Source organism: Cuculus canorus, chromosome Z (assembly GCF_017976375.1).
Source record: "Cuculus canorus isolate bCucCan1 chromosome Z, bCucCan1.pri, whole genome shotgun sequence".
Taxonomy (NCBI): Eukaryota; Metazoa; Chordata; class Aves; order Cuculiformes; family Cuculidae; genus Cuculus; species Cuculus canorus.
This window is the reverse complement of record NC_071441.1, coordinates 17,862,416-17,881,656: the sequence shown is the minus strand read 5'-3', so window position 1 is coordinate 17,881,656 and position 19,241 is coordinate 17,862,416. Positions and strand designations below refer to the sequence as shown.

Below are 19,241 nucleotides of genomic sequence, written 5' to 3'. Positions count from 1 at the left end.
GGATTGCAAGTAGCCCTGAAGAGAAGGACTTGGGGGTGCCGGTCAATGAGAAGCTGAACATGAACCAGCAATATATGTGTGCAGACCAGAAAGCCAACAATATCCTGGGCTGCATCAAAAGAAGTGTGATCAGTGGATTGAGGGAGCTGTTTCTGCCTTTCTACTCTGCTCTTGTGAGACCTCACCTGGACTCCTGCTTTCAGTTCTGGAGTCCTTAGTGTAAGAAGGACATAGATCTGTTAGAATGAGTCCAGAGGAGGGCCACAAAGATGATCAGAGGGCTGGAGCATTTCCCATACAACGACAGGCTGAGAGAGTTTAGCCGAGAAAAGAGAAAGCTCCAAGGAGACCTTTGAGCAGCCTTGCAGTACTTAAAGAGGGCCTACCGGAAGGCTGGAAAGGGGGTCTTTATCAAGGAGCATAGTGATAGAACAAGGGGTGATGTTTTTAAACTGAAAGAGGGGGGATTGAGATTAGATATTAGGAAGAAATTTTTTACTGTGAGGGTGGTGAGGCTCTGAAATAGGTTGTCCAGAGAAGTCAAGGATGCCCGATCTCTTGAGATGTTCGAGGCTGGGTTGGATGGGGCTTTAAGAAACGTAATGTAATGGAAGATGTCCCTGCCCATGGTGATGGGTTGGAACTGGATGATCTTTAAGGTCCACTCCAACCCAAAGAATTCTATGATTTTACGATTCTATAGGAATAATTAACTATCACTGTGGTTTCTGTGGAAGAATTTGTCTGCAATATTGGAAAGCGGTATTTGTGGCAACAGTATGTTCACCTGTCTGTCAATTCCTCCATCAGCATTGTTTAAAGCCAGCGACTTACTTCAATGAAATCTGACAGGAAGAAATAGTCTCAAAGATAATCACATTCCCCAAAGCATCTTGAAATGCACTACCCAGGCAGAGGGGAAAGATCCCCATTCAAGGGTAGATTAAAGAGAGAAGTTAATGGTGCCTCAGGGGGGCTACACCCAGCCTGAGGGCTGGGACGACACCATACCCCTGCTGTCCAACGACACTGGTACAACCCACGCCAAAAGATGCTGCCTCCTCATTGACAGCAGCCAGAACAGAGCACAACTGTAATGCAGGAGTGAGCACGGTGAGGGGGTGGGGAGCTGGGTTTTTCTTATTGCACAGTGCTAGCGACAACAAAGGGAAGCTGTGGAAATTGCTGCAGAAAAGGATCTTGTAAAAGCAAGGAGAGAATTTAAGTACTATTGTGGTACATTGAAAGGAATACAGGGCAAGACCAAAAAAAAAAAGAGACCATAAAAGTGAAAGGGGTTAGCCAGGATCATGATATGTTGACAGAAACCCTTGAAAAACTGGGCCTTATCACTTTGTATCTCAACAAACAACTTAGTTTTTTACAGAACCCCTTGATAAACAATTTTTCTCTTTCACAGGCAACCTACAGAGCCCAGCAGAAGGTTACACTTGAAGCTCACTAATGAGCTTCTTTAGTGCTCATTATGTAGATGTGCTAAGAGTCACTTAAGCTTTAACAGTTGTGAATATAAACATTTAAATGACCGCATCAAACTCTACAATAGAGTACAGAAAATAGCAAAATGATAAACAAAGTGACTTGTTTTCCTAGCTGAATTTGCGTAATAATAATATGCAATAATAATAATAGTAGTTGTTCTTAATTCTGCTGTGTTCTGCCATTTGTTTTGTTCTTGAAGATGAAGATTTTTTATATGTATACATATTTAATATATTATAATTTCACAGGGTTATTTCAAATGAAGAACAATTCATGAGCAGGAGTTGATAACTCAAGATAAGATCAGAACTGCCTCATAACCACTTCAATGAACTCGAATTTAAAAAGTATAAATATAGATTCGGCCCACAGGATAAAAGATTAATGGAAGTGCACTAAGTATCAGGGGGAAGCACAGCACATTGGACATAATTTTGCCTCTTAGTGGAATGCAAAACAGATCAATAAATGTTGCATTATGCAGTAGATGCCTTTATGTCTGATCTATTCCATTTGTTCAGCATGATACCATCACATGGCAACCATAGATTTAACATTAACAAAGATACAACTTCTTTTAAATGTCAGATGGTGATTTTCATTGTTTAAGGTATCCATAAACTCACAGATTCTGAAGCTAGAATGTGTATCAGAAGGGCACTCACACAGAGAAGGCAAAATTGAAAAGCTGCTCTTGGCTTTAAAATTTGGATCTAAAGTTTCTTCCAGGTTAATAAAAAACCCAAACCACGAAGAAGAAGAAGTAGTTTATATGTTTCAAATACTGCAGATGTATTAATGCATTCATGGACTTCTTACATCTGACAAGAGATATATGCAGCTGTTCCCCAGTCCATCTTCTTTAGCGTCATTAATAAAATTCAGGGATTTTCTGCAGAGAACAGAAGCTACTGTGTAATAGAAAACGGAGACTTGGTCTCAGCTTTTTCCAAAGCTACTGCTGCCATGGCTTGGATTTGTTCTGAACCATGAGGAAAAGGCAGAGTGGTATGGAAAGTTTTGAGAAAAGTAAGAAAAATAATGCTTTCAAAATCAAGAATGCAGAATTTTCAGGATTAGAGAAAGATACAGCTTTTAATTTATCTTTCTATGAGTACAGGGTTATTCATCAGAGAAACCTTCTGCCTTCCCTTTGGAACTACCTAGTAGAGTTTGATAGCCACGCATTTTCCTACAAGTGATCGGAATGTCCAGTGCTACTTCCTTTTCTTTTTTTTCCTTCTTATTTCTGAAATTCTCTCCTTATTTTGTCTTCACTTACTTAATTTGCTCTTTTCTGGCCTACCTCAGCACTCTCTTGAGCAATATCATCCATTTAATAATTCTATGAGTACAGGGTGCATGAGTCTTTCAGGGGGCATTCAGCGTATACACTTGCTCCAAACCAGCATCAATTATGGCCTCTATAAGGTTTTCAAAACACATTCATCTAATCCTTTCTTAAAGATTTAAGGGGACTGAGATTTCACTACTTCCTTAGCAGTTTTATTCAGTTGCTTAAATATCACACCATTAGAAAGTGGTTTTAATTGTTGGTGCTACCTTCCCTTGACAAAAATTTCAGCTCATTATTTTTTATCTTATCTTAAGTAAGAAGTTTATTCCCTTTTCATGCTTTTCTCTGATTTGCCTCCTGGAAGATTAGAGAAGACACCACTGATGCATCATTTGCATGTCTAAGTCAGTGATGGCATCCCATATCTATGTTTCAACTTTGAACAGGAAAACCAAACAATCATCATAGGATCATAGAATCATAGTTTGGGTTGGAAGGGACCTTAAAGATCACCTAGTTCCAACCCCCCTGCCATGGGCAGGGACATCCCACTAAATCAGGCTGCCCAAAGCCCATCCAACCTGGACTTGATCGTGTAACTGGTTTTTGTATTTCCAACACGAGCTAATCAGGTGTTTACGTACAAGGGACTGCAGTAAATCATCTCTGTAGATATGATTACTGATTATAGTTTCTTTCCCTAATTGTTTTGGGTACATTCACTGCAGTGATGCAGCAATATGAAATCAGTGAAGCCTGGCTCTTTTTATTACAAATCATGTAAGCGCATCCTAGTCTTTTGATTAGATGGGTCCACAGTATCACAGACACCCGATCCCCCTCTGGGGACTACAGCAAAGGAAGGATGAAAGAAAGAACTTGAAGATCTTTTCCCTAAGACTCAACTGTGATTTTTAATGCATTTATAAGCTGCTGGGCACCTTGCTGCTGAGCAAATGCTGACAGCAGCTGATGAAATAGCCACGAGGGAGATGAAGCCGTTTCTCTGATGCTCAGACCCACCTCTAACACACAGCTTGAAGAAGCATTACAAGAAGTATTTGAAGACCAGCAGTATCTGTAAAAGCAACAGCCACTTACAGAAACCACCGTCAACTTTGATGCTTTGAAGCTCATAGATTTGAAATTGTGTCTAAAGATGCTTTACAGATATTAATCTGTGCAATCTCAATATAGTAATTAATAGGTTTTTTCCCTATAGACAGGTAATAATGAAGTTAAGACCCTAACTTTTCAAAGTAGTCAAGAATTTTCTATCCTCATCCACATACAATCCTGACATAAACCTTCAGATATCCAAGTTCGTGGGTTACTTTTGAAGAAAATGAAGCTTATACAACTACTAGCAGAAATCTGGCTTCTAGTCCTTCATCAGAACAACAAAGCCACTCATTAACCTTTTAATTTCTACAAAAATAAATGTGGACAAACAGAAAACTCTCCACTTTTTTCTTGTGTTGTCTAAACCATATACCATGTAATATTTATATATTCAGGAATGAATGTTTCATGGCCTTCTTCTTGGAATAATCTTGACAGCAGAAGAGTCCTACTTGTTGACTCCACTTTGCTGATACAATAAACCCCTGTCTCTTCATAATGGGAGAAGAGCAACAGGCTAGACTGAAATCTCTGTACAGGTCCCACGACTCAGAAGGATCCAGTTCCACTCATCAGAAGTGCTGAAAGATGGATAAATCCTAAGATCTTTTGCTTATATTGCTAAGCAACTACTTTCCGTGCCCTATAACCCCACTGTTAATACACAGTGTTTGCACAAGAATTTTTTATCCCAGTACGGTTGCTGGCATGTGCCACTGAGGAATTCTTTAGCTCAACTAAAACAGACTGAGTAAGGGAGTTAATTTTTTTTCTGCCTTCATTGCCACTACACAGTTTTAGTCCATCGTGTTCTCAGTTTACTCTATTGCAGGCTGAGAATAGCTCCTCCATGAACACTGCTTGAGGCTGTACATGCACAGCGAGACAGTAGCTCTGCATCTCCTCATCTGCATAGCAGCCTCATCCAGCTCTGCTTGTCTCCTTGACAATTTTACTGCAGTATAGTTCACATTGGTGTCATATAGAAGCGGATTTACTGCAGTTTTGAAGATGCATTTATTTTTCTTATCTCCCACAGAATGACACAAGAACAAAGCAAAGAAGACAACAGAAAATACTACCAAAACTGTGCTCAAGCCAGTAAAGTCCTTTTGATTGCCAGTGAGGTTAATTTCTTCAGGCAAATTGTTCTACTGCTCAACAGTCTTCTGCTACAAACTGAGAAATGTTTTCTCAGGCCACTTTGCAAGCCACTTACTTTCAGAAAAGCAGATTTGTCCGATCTGAGCACAATTACATTCAGTTAGAAATAGAAGCCATTTATGACTTCCTGCACCTACGCAAAGACTTATCTACTCTTGGAAATTAGAATGAAGAATGGGTAGGTCTCCAGTAGTAAATTTGTTGAATTTAGCATAGTTTAAACTATTGAGGACAAATGTGTTTTAATGTGCCCTTAAAAACCACCAGTGACACAATTTCTGTAACTAATTTGGCTGTTTATGTTAGTAGTTTATTACATCTATATTTAAAACATAGCTTCTTTCCTATTCAAGCTAAATCCTGGTTTCTGCCATTTAAACTCATTTAAGGATATTGGGAGGAGAAAAGCAAAAGGCAAAGATCTTCACAGAAAAGTAGGAGTAAACATATTTACGAACCCGGAAAATTATAAAAAATTTCCAGTTGGAGATGTAATTACGTATTTTAAAAAGAGAAGTTACAATTTGTCTTTTACATACATTGTTTTGCAAGTCACATTTGAGTACATCTTTTGGACACTTCTTCTATGTCTGCAGTTTTAAGTTCTGTGTTACTGTAAAAAAGTTATTCTCCTAAAAAAAATCAGAAAAAACCCCAGCTTTTTTAAAGTAAAATTCTAGGGACTAGAGTAGAAATATCATTTGTAACTTGTTCTCTATCAGAAACAGGATAAAATACCAGTTATCTGCAGATGCAACAGAAAAAAATCTGCATAAATAGCAAACAAATTAATATTTTCCTCCTGGTACACAGACACATTATAGCTAGGCAGAAAGCTTCTATTCCAAAATGAAATGCTTCTTCTTGAGATTTCTTATTCCACTCTTTTATTCTCCACATTTTTGTTAATGAATGGTGCTAAATACCTTTCTGATGAACACAAGTAACTGGTCCTCAGCTAAGTGGAAAAAAGCCTCTACTGACAAAAAAATCAGTAGTTCACTTGAAGATCTGTTGTGTAATGTCTTTACGCTGCTCTGAATAGGATGTTTAGACTCAAGAGTGAAATCTGCTTTTGCATTGGGTGTGCTAGAAAGGAACATGTTTCCTGTTTCCCTGACTTTGTATTATTAATTTTGTAATCTTTTACTGAATAGTCTATTTTTCAATTTGGAATTTGATGGATGTATAAGGAAGTAATGTCTCTGCCTCTGTCATACCTTGGTGGTTTGGTCATGAAAGCCATTTGACATGGTTGTCCCCTTTCTCCCCTGGTAAATACCAGAAGTAGGGGGATAGGGTATGGAGAAAGCTTCAGATTTCAACTGCAGCTTATGCTGAAGCAGCTTTAATACCTGCACCATCCTGATCATACTTCCCATCACATCTAGTTCTCTGCCTTGCAATCTACTTTCTTTTTGATTATGTTCTCTAGTAATAAGATTTCCATATCAATGAGGACAATATTTGTTTGTCACTAAGCAAAAATCTTTAGGGAATGTTTTGAATTCTGAAAGATTTTTGTGTAGTTTATGAAGCCACAAAAGGCTTATGTAGATCATATATGCAAGACATAAAACTACATGGAATACCAAACGTAATAATTTAAGTACACCAAAATCCTTATCCAGCTTTCCCTGATTTTCAGTTTTGAGATATCAAGACTGATTTTTAAAATAATACATGTGTCTGGCAGGCAATGCATTTTTCTTTTTTTTCGTAAAACTGATAATTTCATAACTTGATTTTGGTTTTTTTTCCTTGTTTAACAGGATTAATGACTGGACCAAATTGCACGATTCTTTTTAGTTCCTATCCTCAGACTAACATATAAACTTGTACGAACATTTTAAAGAACATTGTAATATATTTTTGACGCATTTGACAGTTTGAACTAATCTACCTTGAAGCATTATGCTAAATTTAAAGTTGCACTTGCAAAACGATTTATAAAATGGTAATTACCCATCCTATGCAGCCTGACCTAGGTCATGCATAAAGCAATTTCTTTGGAGCCACCTAATTCGGGACTTTGTTAATTGGCAGCAATTAGATGCTTTTCACTGTGGATGGTACTTTTAATATCTCCTCCATGACCTGAACTTCTTTTTCAGAGACCCTGAATGAGTCTACATCCATTTTCAATTTTTAAACAAAAGCCACAGATATAGATTTCAAGAAGCCCCAGAACAGAGATGTTTGTCTTCCGGATTATATTAACCTTTCAGTATGTGCAGCACTACATCATGCTGAGTCCTCTCTTAACACCACACTGATGCTGAGGCAACTTTATTTTGTGTTTCAGAGCTTTACTCAGGTTTTAGACACTTCTACTTGAGTAGAGACAGAGATATGCTCTTTTGTACAGAGAATATAATGATATTCTCACAAAAAGATAGAGCTAAGTCTTCAACTGGTAAACTTGTATAGCTTCACTGGCTGCCTTGGGCTAGATAATGTATAGAAGCTGTGAATCTAGGACTTTTTAAAGTGACTTACCTAAGAAGCAATACAAATGAAAGGGATACATTTGTAAAAGAGAGAAAATAAATCTATTAAATTATTCTACTCTTTTGGCCTGGTATTTTTCTATTTTCTATTGCAGTTTATTGATTTTCAACAGATGCAACTTCATTAACAGCTGTTAAGTAAATTCTGAGTTCAGCCAGAAAAAAACTACTCAGTTTACTCCTCATGAGAGAAGCATAAAGCTCAGAAATCCCCATGCACCATATAAGTGAGTCTTAGAAGTGGGTAGGCTTTGTTCAGTATATTTTGCTTCCTGGTCAGGAGAAGTGAATTATGAGAAGGACTGGAAGTGATGTGGAGAAAAATCTGTATCTTTGTTTAATTCTGGCAAAATAAGTCCATGGAAACCGTGCAGAAATTTTAAAAAGAGAAAATATCCCTACAAGAACCACCTCATGAACACATGTGATACAAATGGTGCAGAGCGCTGTGCCGGTATTTGCCTAACCTGGAGCGTTTCCAGACAAGTACAGCGATGTGTGACTGTGTTCTCCTGAGTGTTGAAGCAAGGTTTGCCCTGGACATTGTCTGAGAGCTCAGCACAGTGTCATGAAAACTAAGGAGTTTGCCTGTGGTCCTGAGCTGGAGTGATTCTGTGTTTGTGCTAGCAACTAAGACACAGGTTTTAAACTTCATGTTAAAAATGTTTGATTTAAAGTAAAGGTAATTTTAAGACCTCATAAAAATCCATAAATGCATTCTCTTTAATTTAGCCTCATAACATGTAAACTCACTTCTTTTCTTGTGAGAAAGAATTGTTTCTCCTATTTATAATTTCCTTTTTAGCCATCTTTTTGGATGCTTAGACTTTTTTTAACATACTGCAAGTGGTTTATATTGCTATGACTGAAGAATACTATCTTTTAAAACTGGTCTTTACATTCCTCAGTCTTAAATGATTTCATAAATATGTTTGCAGAACACACACAAAAATCAGTGTGTGATTCTTTTTCTCCTGCCCCAATTTGGGGTCTCTTCCATGACAGGCAGTTCTCCTTGAACTGCTACAACATGAATCCATGGGCTGCAATTCTTCACAAACTTCTTAAAGTTGTTACCACAGAGGTGGTACCGCTGTCACTGATGGGCTGAGCCTTGACCAGTGCTGGGTCTGTCTTGGAGCCACCTGGCACTGGCTCTATGAGACACAGGAGAAGGTTCTGGCATCTTCTCACAGAAGCCATCCCTATACACCTCTCTGCTACTAAAGTCTGCTACTAAAGCCAATTTATTCCCTGTTTCCCATCAGCAAGTGATGTCCAGCTGCTTCCTGGGAAGCAGTGCTTCAGTAAGCATAGCACTTGCCCTGGCAGACAAACTTTTCAATACTCAATGACCCCTACCCCTGCTTCTCCTTCTTCTCAGTTTTACTGCTGAGAAAAACATTATACGGTATGGAATAACACTGGTCAGTTTGGGTCAGTTGTCCCCTCCCAAAATCTTCCTCACTCTCAGCCTACTGATAAAGAGGCAAGAGGTGAAGAGACAGACTTGATGCCATGCAAGCACCTCTTAGCAGTAGCCAAAACGTTGGTGAGTTATCAACATGTTTTTAGCTACCAATACAGTACTATGGGCCCTGCTATGGGGGAGATTAATTCTGTCTCAGCCAGACCTAATACAGCGTGGCATGGCTTTTTGTTATTGATATTAATCCTTTACTAAAGAAAGAAGAAAATTATTCCTTCTAGTGCTGCTGTTTTGGTATACAAACATTTATTACTATTCATTGAGATACACTGTCATGTGATTTTTTAAAATTACTTAAGTCAAGGTTATGGATTTCTTTATAAAATACAATGAAATTAGATAACCTATGTAAATCAGTCTTTCATATTGTTTTTATTCTCTGCTGGAAGATAAAGAAAAGAGAAATACATAGAAAATTAAAATGGACTTGGCATCCAGTGCAATTTACTAATTGGAAAAAACAAATTATCTACCTTATGCCTTGTCAGCAAAAATTCCTCTCTTTGATTCCAGCAACTCAAAGCCAAAACCAAGGATCAAGACATAGATTCAAGTTGTGTGTACTGGACTCTAAAATTTATTTTAATGCAACAGTCTCAATATTTGATTAGTCTGCATGATTGTAATTTATTTCTGGTTGTTACCATTTGTTAAATATTCCAATTACTTAAGGCAAATCCTATGAAGTTGTCCTTTCTTTCACAATCCAACTGCAATAAACCTCATGTCTTGGCTAAAATAAGCTGCTTTGTACGTCAGATAATTCACCAGCCACTTTTCTTGAAGAGGGACAGGAAGAAGTGCTTGCAGGGGCTGATTTTTAAGAATCCCTGAGCAGTCTCAGCAGTGCTGGAGATCCATAAGCACTTAACTCTTCTCAAAGGCAAGCACAAGAGACTAAGAATTGAATCTATACCTCCACATAATCTTTGACTATGTCAGGGCAGTAAGGAGCATTTTCACAAAGTGGTTTATGCTGTAAGTTTGTATAACTTAAGGCATTGCAAGCTTTCTGTCTTCTTTGCCCTCATTTGCCTCATTAGAGTTAAGTGAGCACTGTTCAGTTTCTCTATTTCTACACCACTAAAATGATCCACTAAGAATGAAATATTCAACATAGCTTTATATTCAGAACTAACATTGTGAACATTAAGACAGTCTTTATTATTCTTCCTCAAGAACATAAAATTGATGTTGTATCTCTTATCAAACAAACAAAAAAGTGAGCAAAAATTTGACATCCAGGTTTTAAAATGTTATTTTCTGTGTTGGAAGTCTTCACATCATGTATTTTCTTCAGATTCAACAATAACACTGTATTTTTTTGTGTCCAATTTTCCAATAATTTAAAGAATCTGACTAAGCATGGGTTTTCGCTAATTTATGCCCCATTTGATATAGTGTTTGTTATTTATCATACAACCTATTCTTCTTCCTTTGTCCGACAGGAATTGATTTTTTTTTTTAACAGCAGGGTCAGTACTTTGAGAACAGACATAGAGGCCCTTCTTTAAACCATACTTTAAGAGCCTCACTTTCATAATAAAATTGCTACAAACTACAAGATGCTTTTCTTACCGTAATGAGGAATTATTGCCCAAGCCATTGCAGAAGCATAGATGCCACCAATCATCCAAAACATGCAGAGCCAGCTCAGGTGTTCACCTCTTTTCTCCCGAGCAAGCACTTCCGAAAAATAGGAGAAGACTGTCGGCATAGCTCCACCGATCCTAAAAGGAGACACAGATCATTAATTAAGTGACAGCGTAACAGCAATTTGAAGTCTGAACAAACCCATAGCTGTAGTCATTGAAAACCCAAACTGCAAACAGCTTTTCTCTAGTTGCACCATAACTGAAGTTCTTTTGAGGAAACTTTTGTCAGTTTGGATGCAATTTTTATCAAAGAATTTCCTTGAAAAATCTGTGTACAATTAGTTGTATTCAGTGATTCAAGGGGATTGTCAGTGTGCTGGCTGCTGATGTAGGAACCAACACAAAACATTGACTTTTACAAAAATCCTGTGATATGGCAGTCTACTGTCAAGTATCAAAATACCTTGCTTTTAACATTTTCCAAAAGAGTAATAGATTTTTCTTTAAGCCTTACTTCCTATATTTTAGGTAATCAAGATGTGACTAAATGCCAGCTATGCTGCTAATAGATTTTATTTCATATATATTTTAAAAGATGTTCAATTCAGTTGCACTACCTATTTTGCTAAGCCCATGCTGATTTTTCACTACGCTTTTTATGAAAAGCCTATGCCTTCACATAATAGTCACAGTTTTTCATGTGGTAAAAACAAACACTGTTTGAAAGTTTGTTAGGAAAAAAAAAGACAACATGTAGTGTAACTCAAATTATATATCATTTTCAGTATCAGATTCTGCATTATCTTTTACTTTCTCTACACCTTTACTACAAATGCAAGCTATCAAATACTCCACAGTAGCACAAGTCCTTATGGATTTTATTTTTCCTGCTGAAGAAAATATTTGTGAAGCTTGAAGAGATATTTTCAAATAACAGATTACATATTTAAAGCAGTATCTTGCATGGTTTGAATTTTTAACTGAACTTTAAAGGTTAATGTAGATTTATGCTGTGATCTCAATGTCTGCCAATCTGAGAGCAAGAAGAATGATGCTTGAAAGGGATTAAGACAAATATTAAAAAGGAAATAATGAATATAGAAACGGTATGTCACTCCTAAGATAATTCAGTGCCAGTGCCACAGAAGTACTGTCCATATCAAGACATCTTTGGGTACAGCGATGAAATACTGAATTGACCTCTTACACCTGTTCAGGAGTCTGCAGTTTTGTCACTTCCTTCTAGACGGCTCTTCATGAAGTACCCCTGGTCAACTCTTAGCTTCACAATGAATGTTTCCCATGGTGAGGCCTGCTAGCTCTTACACTCTGCCAGTTCTGCAAAGGTTCATACCCCCACGGGTTCTTGTTAGGTATACAGCTCACAAAGGGCTGCATCTCATTTACTCTCATGGATGAAAACACTAAAAAAACTTCACTACAGAACTACTCTTCACAGGCAACAGGAGCGACTGTCCTCAGAGGTTCTCCTAGAAGCCCAGGGTGAGGAATAGTGGAAGGGCATGGCCAAGGATGGAATCACAGCTCATTTTGCTGTGATGGGGAAGTCCTGCTACCTCAGTGGTGCTATGGACTAAGGGCTCTCCAGTTCACAAAGTGTAAACAAATTACAGCTATGATTTCTTACCCTTCAAGGCTCAGGCACACCTTTGAATTGCACCCCCATAATGTTTCCCCGAGCACAGCATTCACAGATCTAATTAGAGTTGTTTTCTAATGTTGAAAATTTACTATCAAAACCAGAAACGAGGTCTTCCTCTTTCCTGCCTAAGGTGGAAAGGTCTGATGAGGAGTTATAGGTGTCCACTTTCAAGAAGTCCTAAATTAATACATTGCTCATGGTATGTAGGACAGTAGAATCATAGAATCACCAGGTTGGAAAGGACCCATGGGATCATCGAGTCCAACCATTCCTAACACTCCCTTAAACCATGTCCCTAAGCACTTCATCCACCCGTTCCTTAAACACCTCCAGAAAAGGTGACTCGACCGCCTCCCTGGGCAGCCTGTTCCAGTGCCTGATGACTCCTTCCATGAAAATTTTTTTCCTGATATCCAGCCTGAACCTCCCCTGGTGGAGCTTCAGGCCATTCCCCCTTGTCCTCTCCTGTGTCACTTGGGAGAAGAGGCCAGCTCCCTCCTCTCCACAACCTCCTTTCAGGTAGTTGTAGAGAGTAATAAGGTCTCCCCTCAGCCTCCTCTTCTCCAGGCTAAACAACCCCAGCTCTCTCAGCTGCTCCTCGTAAGACTTGTTCTCCAGCCCCCTCACCAGCTTCGTTGCTTTTCTCTGGACACAGTCCAGAGCCTCAACATCCTTCTTGTGGTGAGGGGCCCAGAACTGAACACAGTACTCGAGGGGCGGTCTCACCAGTGCTGAGTACAGAGGGAGAATCACCTCCCTGGACCTGCTGGCCACACTATTTCTGATACAAGCCAAGATGCCATTGGCCTTCTTGGCCACCTGGGCACTGATCTACCCTCAGCAAATTTGCAGATGACACTAAACTGGGCAGAATGATTGATCTGATTGAGGAGAGGGAGATTCAATGGCAGGAGGCTCAACAAAGCCAAGTGCTGGGTCCTGTACTTGGGACAGAACAATCCCATGCAACAGTATAGGCTTGGAAAGAGGGGCTAGAAAGCCACCTGGCAGAGGACCTAGGTTGACAGCTGGCTGAACACGAGCCAGCAGTGTGCCCATTTGGCCAAGAAGGCCAATGGCATCCCAGTTTGTATCAGAAACAGTGTGGCCAGCAGGCCCAGGGAAATGGTGGTGCCCCTGTACTCAGCACCGGTGTGGCCACACCTTGAATACTGTGTTCGGCTTTGGGCCCCTGGCTACAAGGACATTGAGGTGCTGGAGCGTGATCAGAAAAGGGAAATGAAGCTGGTGAAGGGGCTAGAGAACAAGCCTTGTGAGAGGTGGCTGAGGGAACTGGGGTTGTTTAGCCTAGAGAAAATGAGACTTTAACACTCTCTACAACTACCTGAAAGGAGGTTGTAATGAAGCAGGTGTGGGTCTCTCTCAAACCATAGGCAACAGGATGAGAAACGGTTTCAAATTGCACCAGGGGAGGTTCATATTAGATATCAGGAAAAATTTCTTCACTGAAAGGATTATCAGGCACTGGACCAGGCTGCCCAGGCAGGTGATTGAGTGCCACAGATAGCCGGACCTCTCTTCTTGGTCTCTGCTCTCCGTTGCCTCCCAGGCTCATGCGGATGACCCAGACTCTGTTTAGGTGCTGCTCTAACTTCAAGCTCTTCCTTGGATTGCCCTGACTTTCTCGCCTTCTCCTGGCTGCTCTCTCTTGGAGTCCTCTCTCTTACTCCAAGCTCCTCCTTTGAGTGGTGTCTTCCTTTGAGCGCTTCCTCTTACTGCTCTGCCACGCCAGGCTTTATACACCCTTATCACCCTTAGCAGCTACCCCAGTGATTGGCCACTTCTCAGGATCTCACAGCTGCAGCAATTAAGTTCCACTCAGCTGGCCTACGATTATCTCTTGTTTACATTTCCCTACAATTGAGTCACCATCCCTGGAGGTATTTAAAAGACGGGTAGATGAAGTGCTTAGGAATATGATTTAGTAGTGGATGGGTCCGATTGAACTTGCTGATCTCAAAGGTCTTTTCCAACCTTATTATTCTATAGTCCTGACCAAAACCAGGAAAAAGGGTATCTTTTCCCTGTCTGCATGAAGCAACTTTACCACGGGGGGATGGTTGGTGTTTCTTTAGCATTTCAAACTGACTCAGAAGGGCTGACTCATGTGCTATGTCCTAAAGATGTTCCAAGGTTGCAGAAGAAGTATTGCCTGTACGGACAAATTTAATAGACCAATTTTCTAACAAATAGATTTTTTAGATATGTAAGATGAATTTTTTAGTCAGCAAACCAATATGTTTTTTTAGGGCACACAAATAAAAGGAAAAAAAATCAGCTTTGAAAAAAACTCCAGTTTTTCTATTCTATCTGATGTAATTAAGTTGACATTTTCAGTGTACACCAACAGACTAGGAAAAGCTTCTAAGTCCAGACATTATGTTCATATTGATTAAGCAGTGAAAATAATTTGTCTTGCTGTCCAAAGCTGCTATAGGAGAAATATAGGATATTTTTTCATCATGCAGACAACAGCTGCTATCTAGCACTGCAGGTTTCTGTTACATAGTAACAGAGTAGTAAACTGTTGTGTACAATTTTGCATCTTAACCACTTGAATGGAAAACTAACTTCTCAGCTGATTAAATTCTTCCTTCTGGAATCAGGGAGTATTGGGTGATATTGTTATAAGCTTTTAGGCCAGGAGTACCTAGTAAGCTCTTCCAAGGAGAATAACGCAGTGCTATTACAATGACAAAAAACTACCAGCAAAGTCTTAGAGAGGCTGTTCAACAACTGGATTGGAGGAGAGACAGGAGGGAGGTGCAGAGGAAACATCCTGTTGCAGAAGAGTCTTCCTTTGCTCTTATGCTGGACGGTCAAACGTGTCAGTAGCCATACCTACCCCCTCTAAAACTTGTTCCCACACTCAGAGCAAGTACCAACTGGAAGGGAGAGCAGGAACAGCTACAGCTGTTATCACACTAAAAAACATTGATGAAGTCCCTGAAAACTGTGTGACCTTACAGAAATTTCATAAAGAGCAAAGAAATTGCTGTTTGACTCACAGAAAATCTGATGTGAACCACAGCCATATACCGTTGTGGAAGTAATGTGGTAGCTGGTACACTGCACATTGCAATCAAAAGCATAAACTACCTCTCAAAGACTTGGACAAGAGAGAGTCAGAGCAAATCTGACTTCTTCTATCACTCTTTTCTGAGCGTCTTTCGCATAATTCAGCAGCTATTGCACATTATGAATTAATGCAATAAATGTTCATATGAAAAAAACAACAGCTGCAAGGAAGAAAGCACTTTTTATGGTCAAAAATATCATAGGCTAGATCTTGCATTCACTTACACCCATGTAAGCTCTTACTACCTCAGCAACTCCAGTTCAGCTCTTTCATATATATGGAAGGAACAAAATTTGATCCTAAACATTTTTATATTACCAGTTTGAAAGCACACTGAGTCTTCGGTATCCCACCAATACTGTGTGGAATGGATGGTGGCATGCATAAGAGGGAATTCCTAACAAAATCAAAGTCAGATTTGCCCTTGCTTTTAAAGCAGGAAGACTTCATCTTTTATTTTATAGGAAATGAAAACACTGTTATCCCACAGGATACAATATTATGTCTTCTTGCAGCAATTAATTAGTTTTATACAGCATGCTGTTTGCCCTTAATGTGTTTAGGAATCATGTGGTACATCCTCATTTGCTGAAAAACTGTTACATGAAACCACATCCTTCATGTCCCTCATGTGCGGATGAAAAGCCTTTGAAAACCACACTGACTTGAGAAAAATGTTTATTCTAATAGATGGGAAGGGTTTTAACTTCCTTAAATAAAAATTATTCAAGCAAAATGAAGTTTTTACTACTTATCTGTCATCAATGTATGCTATTTTTTCCAGTCACCATAGCCAAAGCAGTGGACATAAACTTGTTATCTACAGACCATGGAGGTCAGTCTGTGCTTTACTTCCTAAAGGGCCAGAAAAGGTATCAAAGAGGTGCAAATGTTTTGTGTATATGTGAAAATTAACTAAGTAGGGCTTTATAACTCCACTAGAATACTGCAAATAGTCTGAACTTCTTTTTAAAATATTGAAAGAAACCAATGGTCTAAAGCTCTGGGTTGATAATCATGAATCATAGCTGTCTCTAGAATAATAGATTCTGTAACTTGGAACAGCCTAATATCAGCAGAAGGCAGAACTTTGCTAAGCCTAGCTCAAGACTGTAAGATAATTTCCCCACTCCGTATCAGTCTCTGCACCTAAAACAACAAGGTGTATTCTTTCAGCCTCATCTTTTTTTAGTAAAATTGTAGGCGTATATGCAAAACCAACTTTTACATATACTGCGCTACATGTGCAGAGAATTGCGTAAATGTCAGTCAAAAGAATGACAAATGTCAGTCATGACCTTTTTCAGTTATATATCATCTGTAATAAATTTCATCAGAGGTTGTCAGAGCAAGATCAGAATGCATATTTTTTTTTGTGTTTTGTCAGAAATCCATCACTGAATTGGAAGGAAATACCAATTAAGCAGTATATTTTTTCCATTTCTGTAGGAAAACATGGCCAGTTTTGGAGCCTCACAGGTTACTTCAGTTTAGAGAAAAAAAATAGTGACTGAACATGTTATTTGGTGTCATCCTGCTAATACAGTATGTACGCATTCTGCCCAAAAATTCTTATTTTATGTCTTACTCTGGGTTTTTTCAGGATTATGTTCTTAATATCTTTCTAGTTACATTTTTAGTTCTTGGCTACTTTTTTGTGTCTGCTTTTACCCATACACAGACTCATATGCACAGAGTGCTCCACTGTCTGGTACCTGTGCCCTGAAGTTGCATTTAATCTCCAGTGAAAGCCATCTCCATCATAATGCAGATTCCACTCAGTGGGCATACGGCATGTGTTTTGAGTGGTAGGCCATATTTGCTCAGTTCTTTTCCTTCAAAAAAATGAGAGTTGTAGTGTTTCTTCTGTTTGCTCATGAAGGGTGGCTCCTTATAAAAGATTTTGTTGCAATTTTTTTTATTTCTTTTCAGATTAAAAAAGAGCAACTGTTACTCATGTGGAAATGACAATACAGAAATAAGCAGCTGATCTAACGCTGTTTTTCAGCAAAAGAAAGTTCTATTTATGATCTCAGAAAATCATCTGAACTGAAAGCTATACTTTTATATTGTTATTTGTTTACACTCTCTGTTCATGTTTGTTCTATGAAATTATGAGGAGGGGAAAATTAAAGGGAGATTTAGATGATGCACCCTAGGAGAACAGAATTTAGTGAAATGAACAAAAAGCTAAGACACACTAGCGTTTTCTTTGTTGCAAACAAAGATGATAATGTCTGCTAATCTACCTTCAGAGCTGTGATAGTCACAACAGATTTTGGCAACTGCACAGTGTGACAGCTGGGATCAAAACACTTCTGCGAGGCATTCAGGAACCTCTGGCTTCAGATGGAAGCCTTTGTTTGTTTGTAGATTCATTAGCCAAAGGGACTTAAAATGCAAAGACATACTAGGAACAGAGATAATTAGGCGAAAAACTTTTACAGAATATTTAATGCACAAGGCAGGGTGGTGTTCTTCTGAGATATCTTGTCTTCTTCACTTTTAAACTTGGACAATATGCAGAATAAGATAGTGTCTGTGTGAGATGGCATTTACAAATTGTCATTTTGTTATTTCCAATTTGTTAAGAGGTAATAGAGCTCAAACTACAAATTTAGTGTTACACTCCTGAGATTTTGATAAGGCCCATAACCCTTTGTCCTTCTGTCCAATTGTACTCACTCTTCTCTCTTATTATTAAGGATTCTTTTGTACCACCGCTGCAAGTTTCATTAAAAAACATCTCTGTGGCTTACCTTTCAGAACATCTATTAGAATGGCAAAAAAAATCTGAATGAGCAGCCAGATTGGTTCACCTTGAGAACTGCTAGATAAAGCCCCCAAAATCGCATCATGCTGTAGAAACATTGCCAGTCATTCTATCCATGTTTAAATACAAGTGCCGCTTTGGACTGTGTATTCTAGAAAAGCTGTCTTTTGGGTACAGAGGTGGCCTATACACTATTAATAGCATGAGTCCCTTTGATAAAGACCCATAAGATTCTTTACTGAACTCTACGGTACTGTCTGTTCTGATGGAAACTGAACTGATGAGTAAATAACGAATTCCCCAAATTTATACAACACTATAAAAAAAATCAAGTCACATTTAATGTTAAATTCAAGCAAATAATTAAAAAGAACTTGCTTTCAGTACTTGCTCAGCTAGATATGTCAGACAGGATGGCTGTTGAGAGAATCTGAGGTCCTGGTGATTTTTTCCTCTCTCCTTCCAGGTGTTGGCAGTGGCATATGAAGGAACAGATGGATCTCGTCTATTAATATATGGCTCTGTGGCTGGTGTCACTGTAATAGCTCTGGGATTTTTGACAGTGGGATGGCCTACAGGGCACCAAGCTTACAGGTATCAGATGGGAGCCACCTTTCTCAAAACGGAAGTTGAGTCTTCACTCAGGAGCTTGCAGGGCTCATTGACAGGGCTGTAAGCTAGTTGTGAAGGGGTAGAGGGATTGCCTATATTGGACAATATCAGGCTCGCCTATGACAAGCTGCGGGAGGGCAAACTGTGGTTAGAGGGATGGGGTGCTGGTATGAGTCCTCCACTTGTTCCCCCGGGGCGTGCTGGGGATGCTGCTGCTGCTCAGCTGAAGTCTTGAGAAGATGAGCTAGGGGCTCCTGAGGTAGTAGGAGACACCATGGAAACTTCTATGGATCATCTTAAGGGAAATAAGGAATGTACCACTAAGAAGGTAACAACACCTATGAAGTGCCTCTACACAAATGCAGGCAGCTTGGGCAACAAGCACATCGAGGTGGAGGCTACTCTGCTGCTAG

At 39.2% G+C, this 19,241-nt stretch overlaps 1 protein-coding gene across 2 annotated transcripts in view; it reads right to left on the bottom strand.

The window, feature by feature from the left end:
• Positions 1–19,241, bottom strand: part of SV2C (synaptic vesicle glycoprotein 2C) — a 120,856-nt gene that overhangs the window by 42,135 nt on the left and 59,480 nt on the right. For both annotated transcript variants that reach the window (XM_054054950.1, XM_054054951.1), the window contains one exon: positions 10,664–10,815. In XM_054054950.1, coding sequence (XP_053910925.1) covers positions 10,664–10,815 — 152 coding nt within the window. The remainder of the gene's footprint in view (positions 1–10,663; positions 10,816–19,241) is intronic.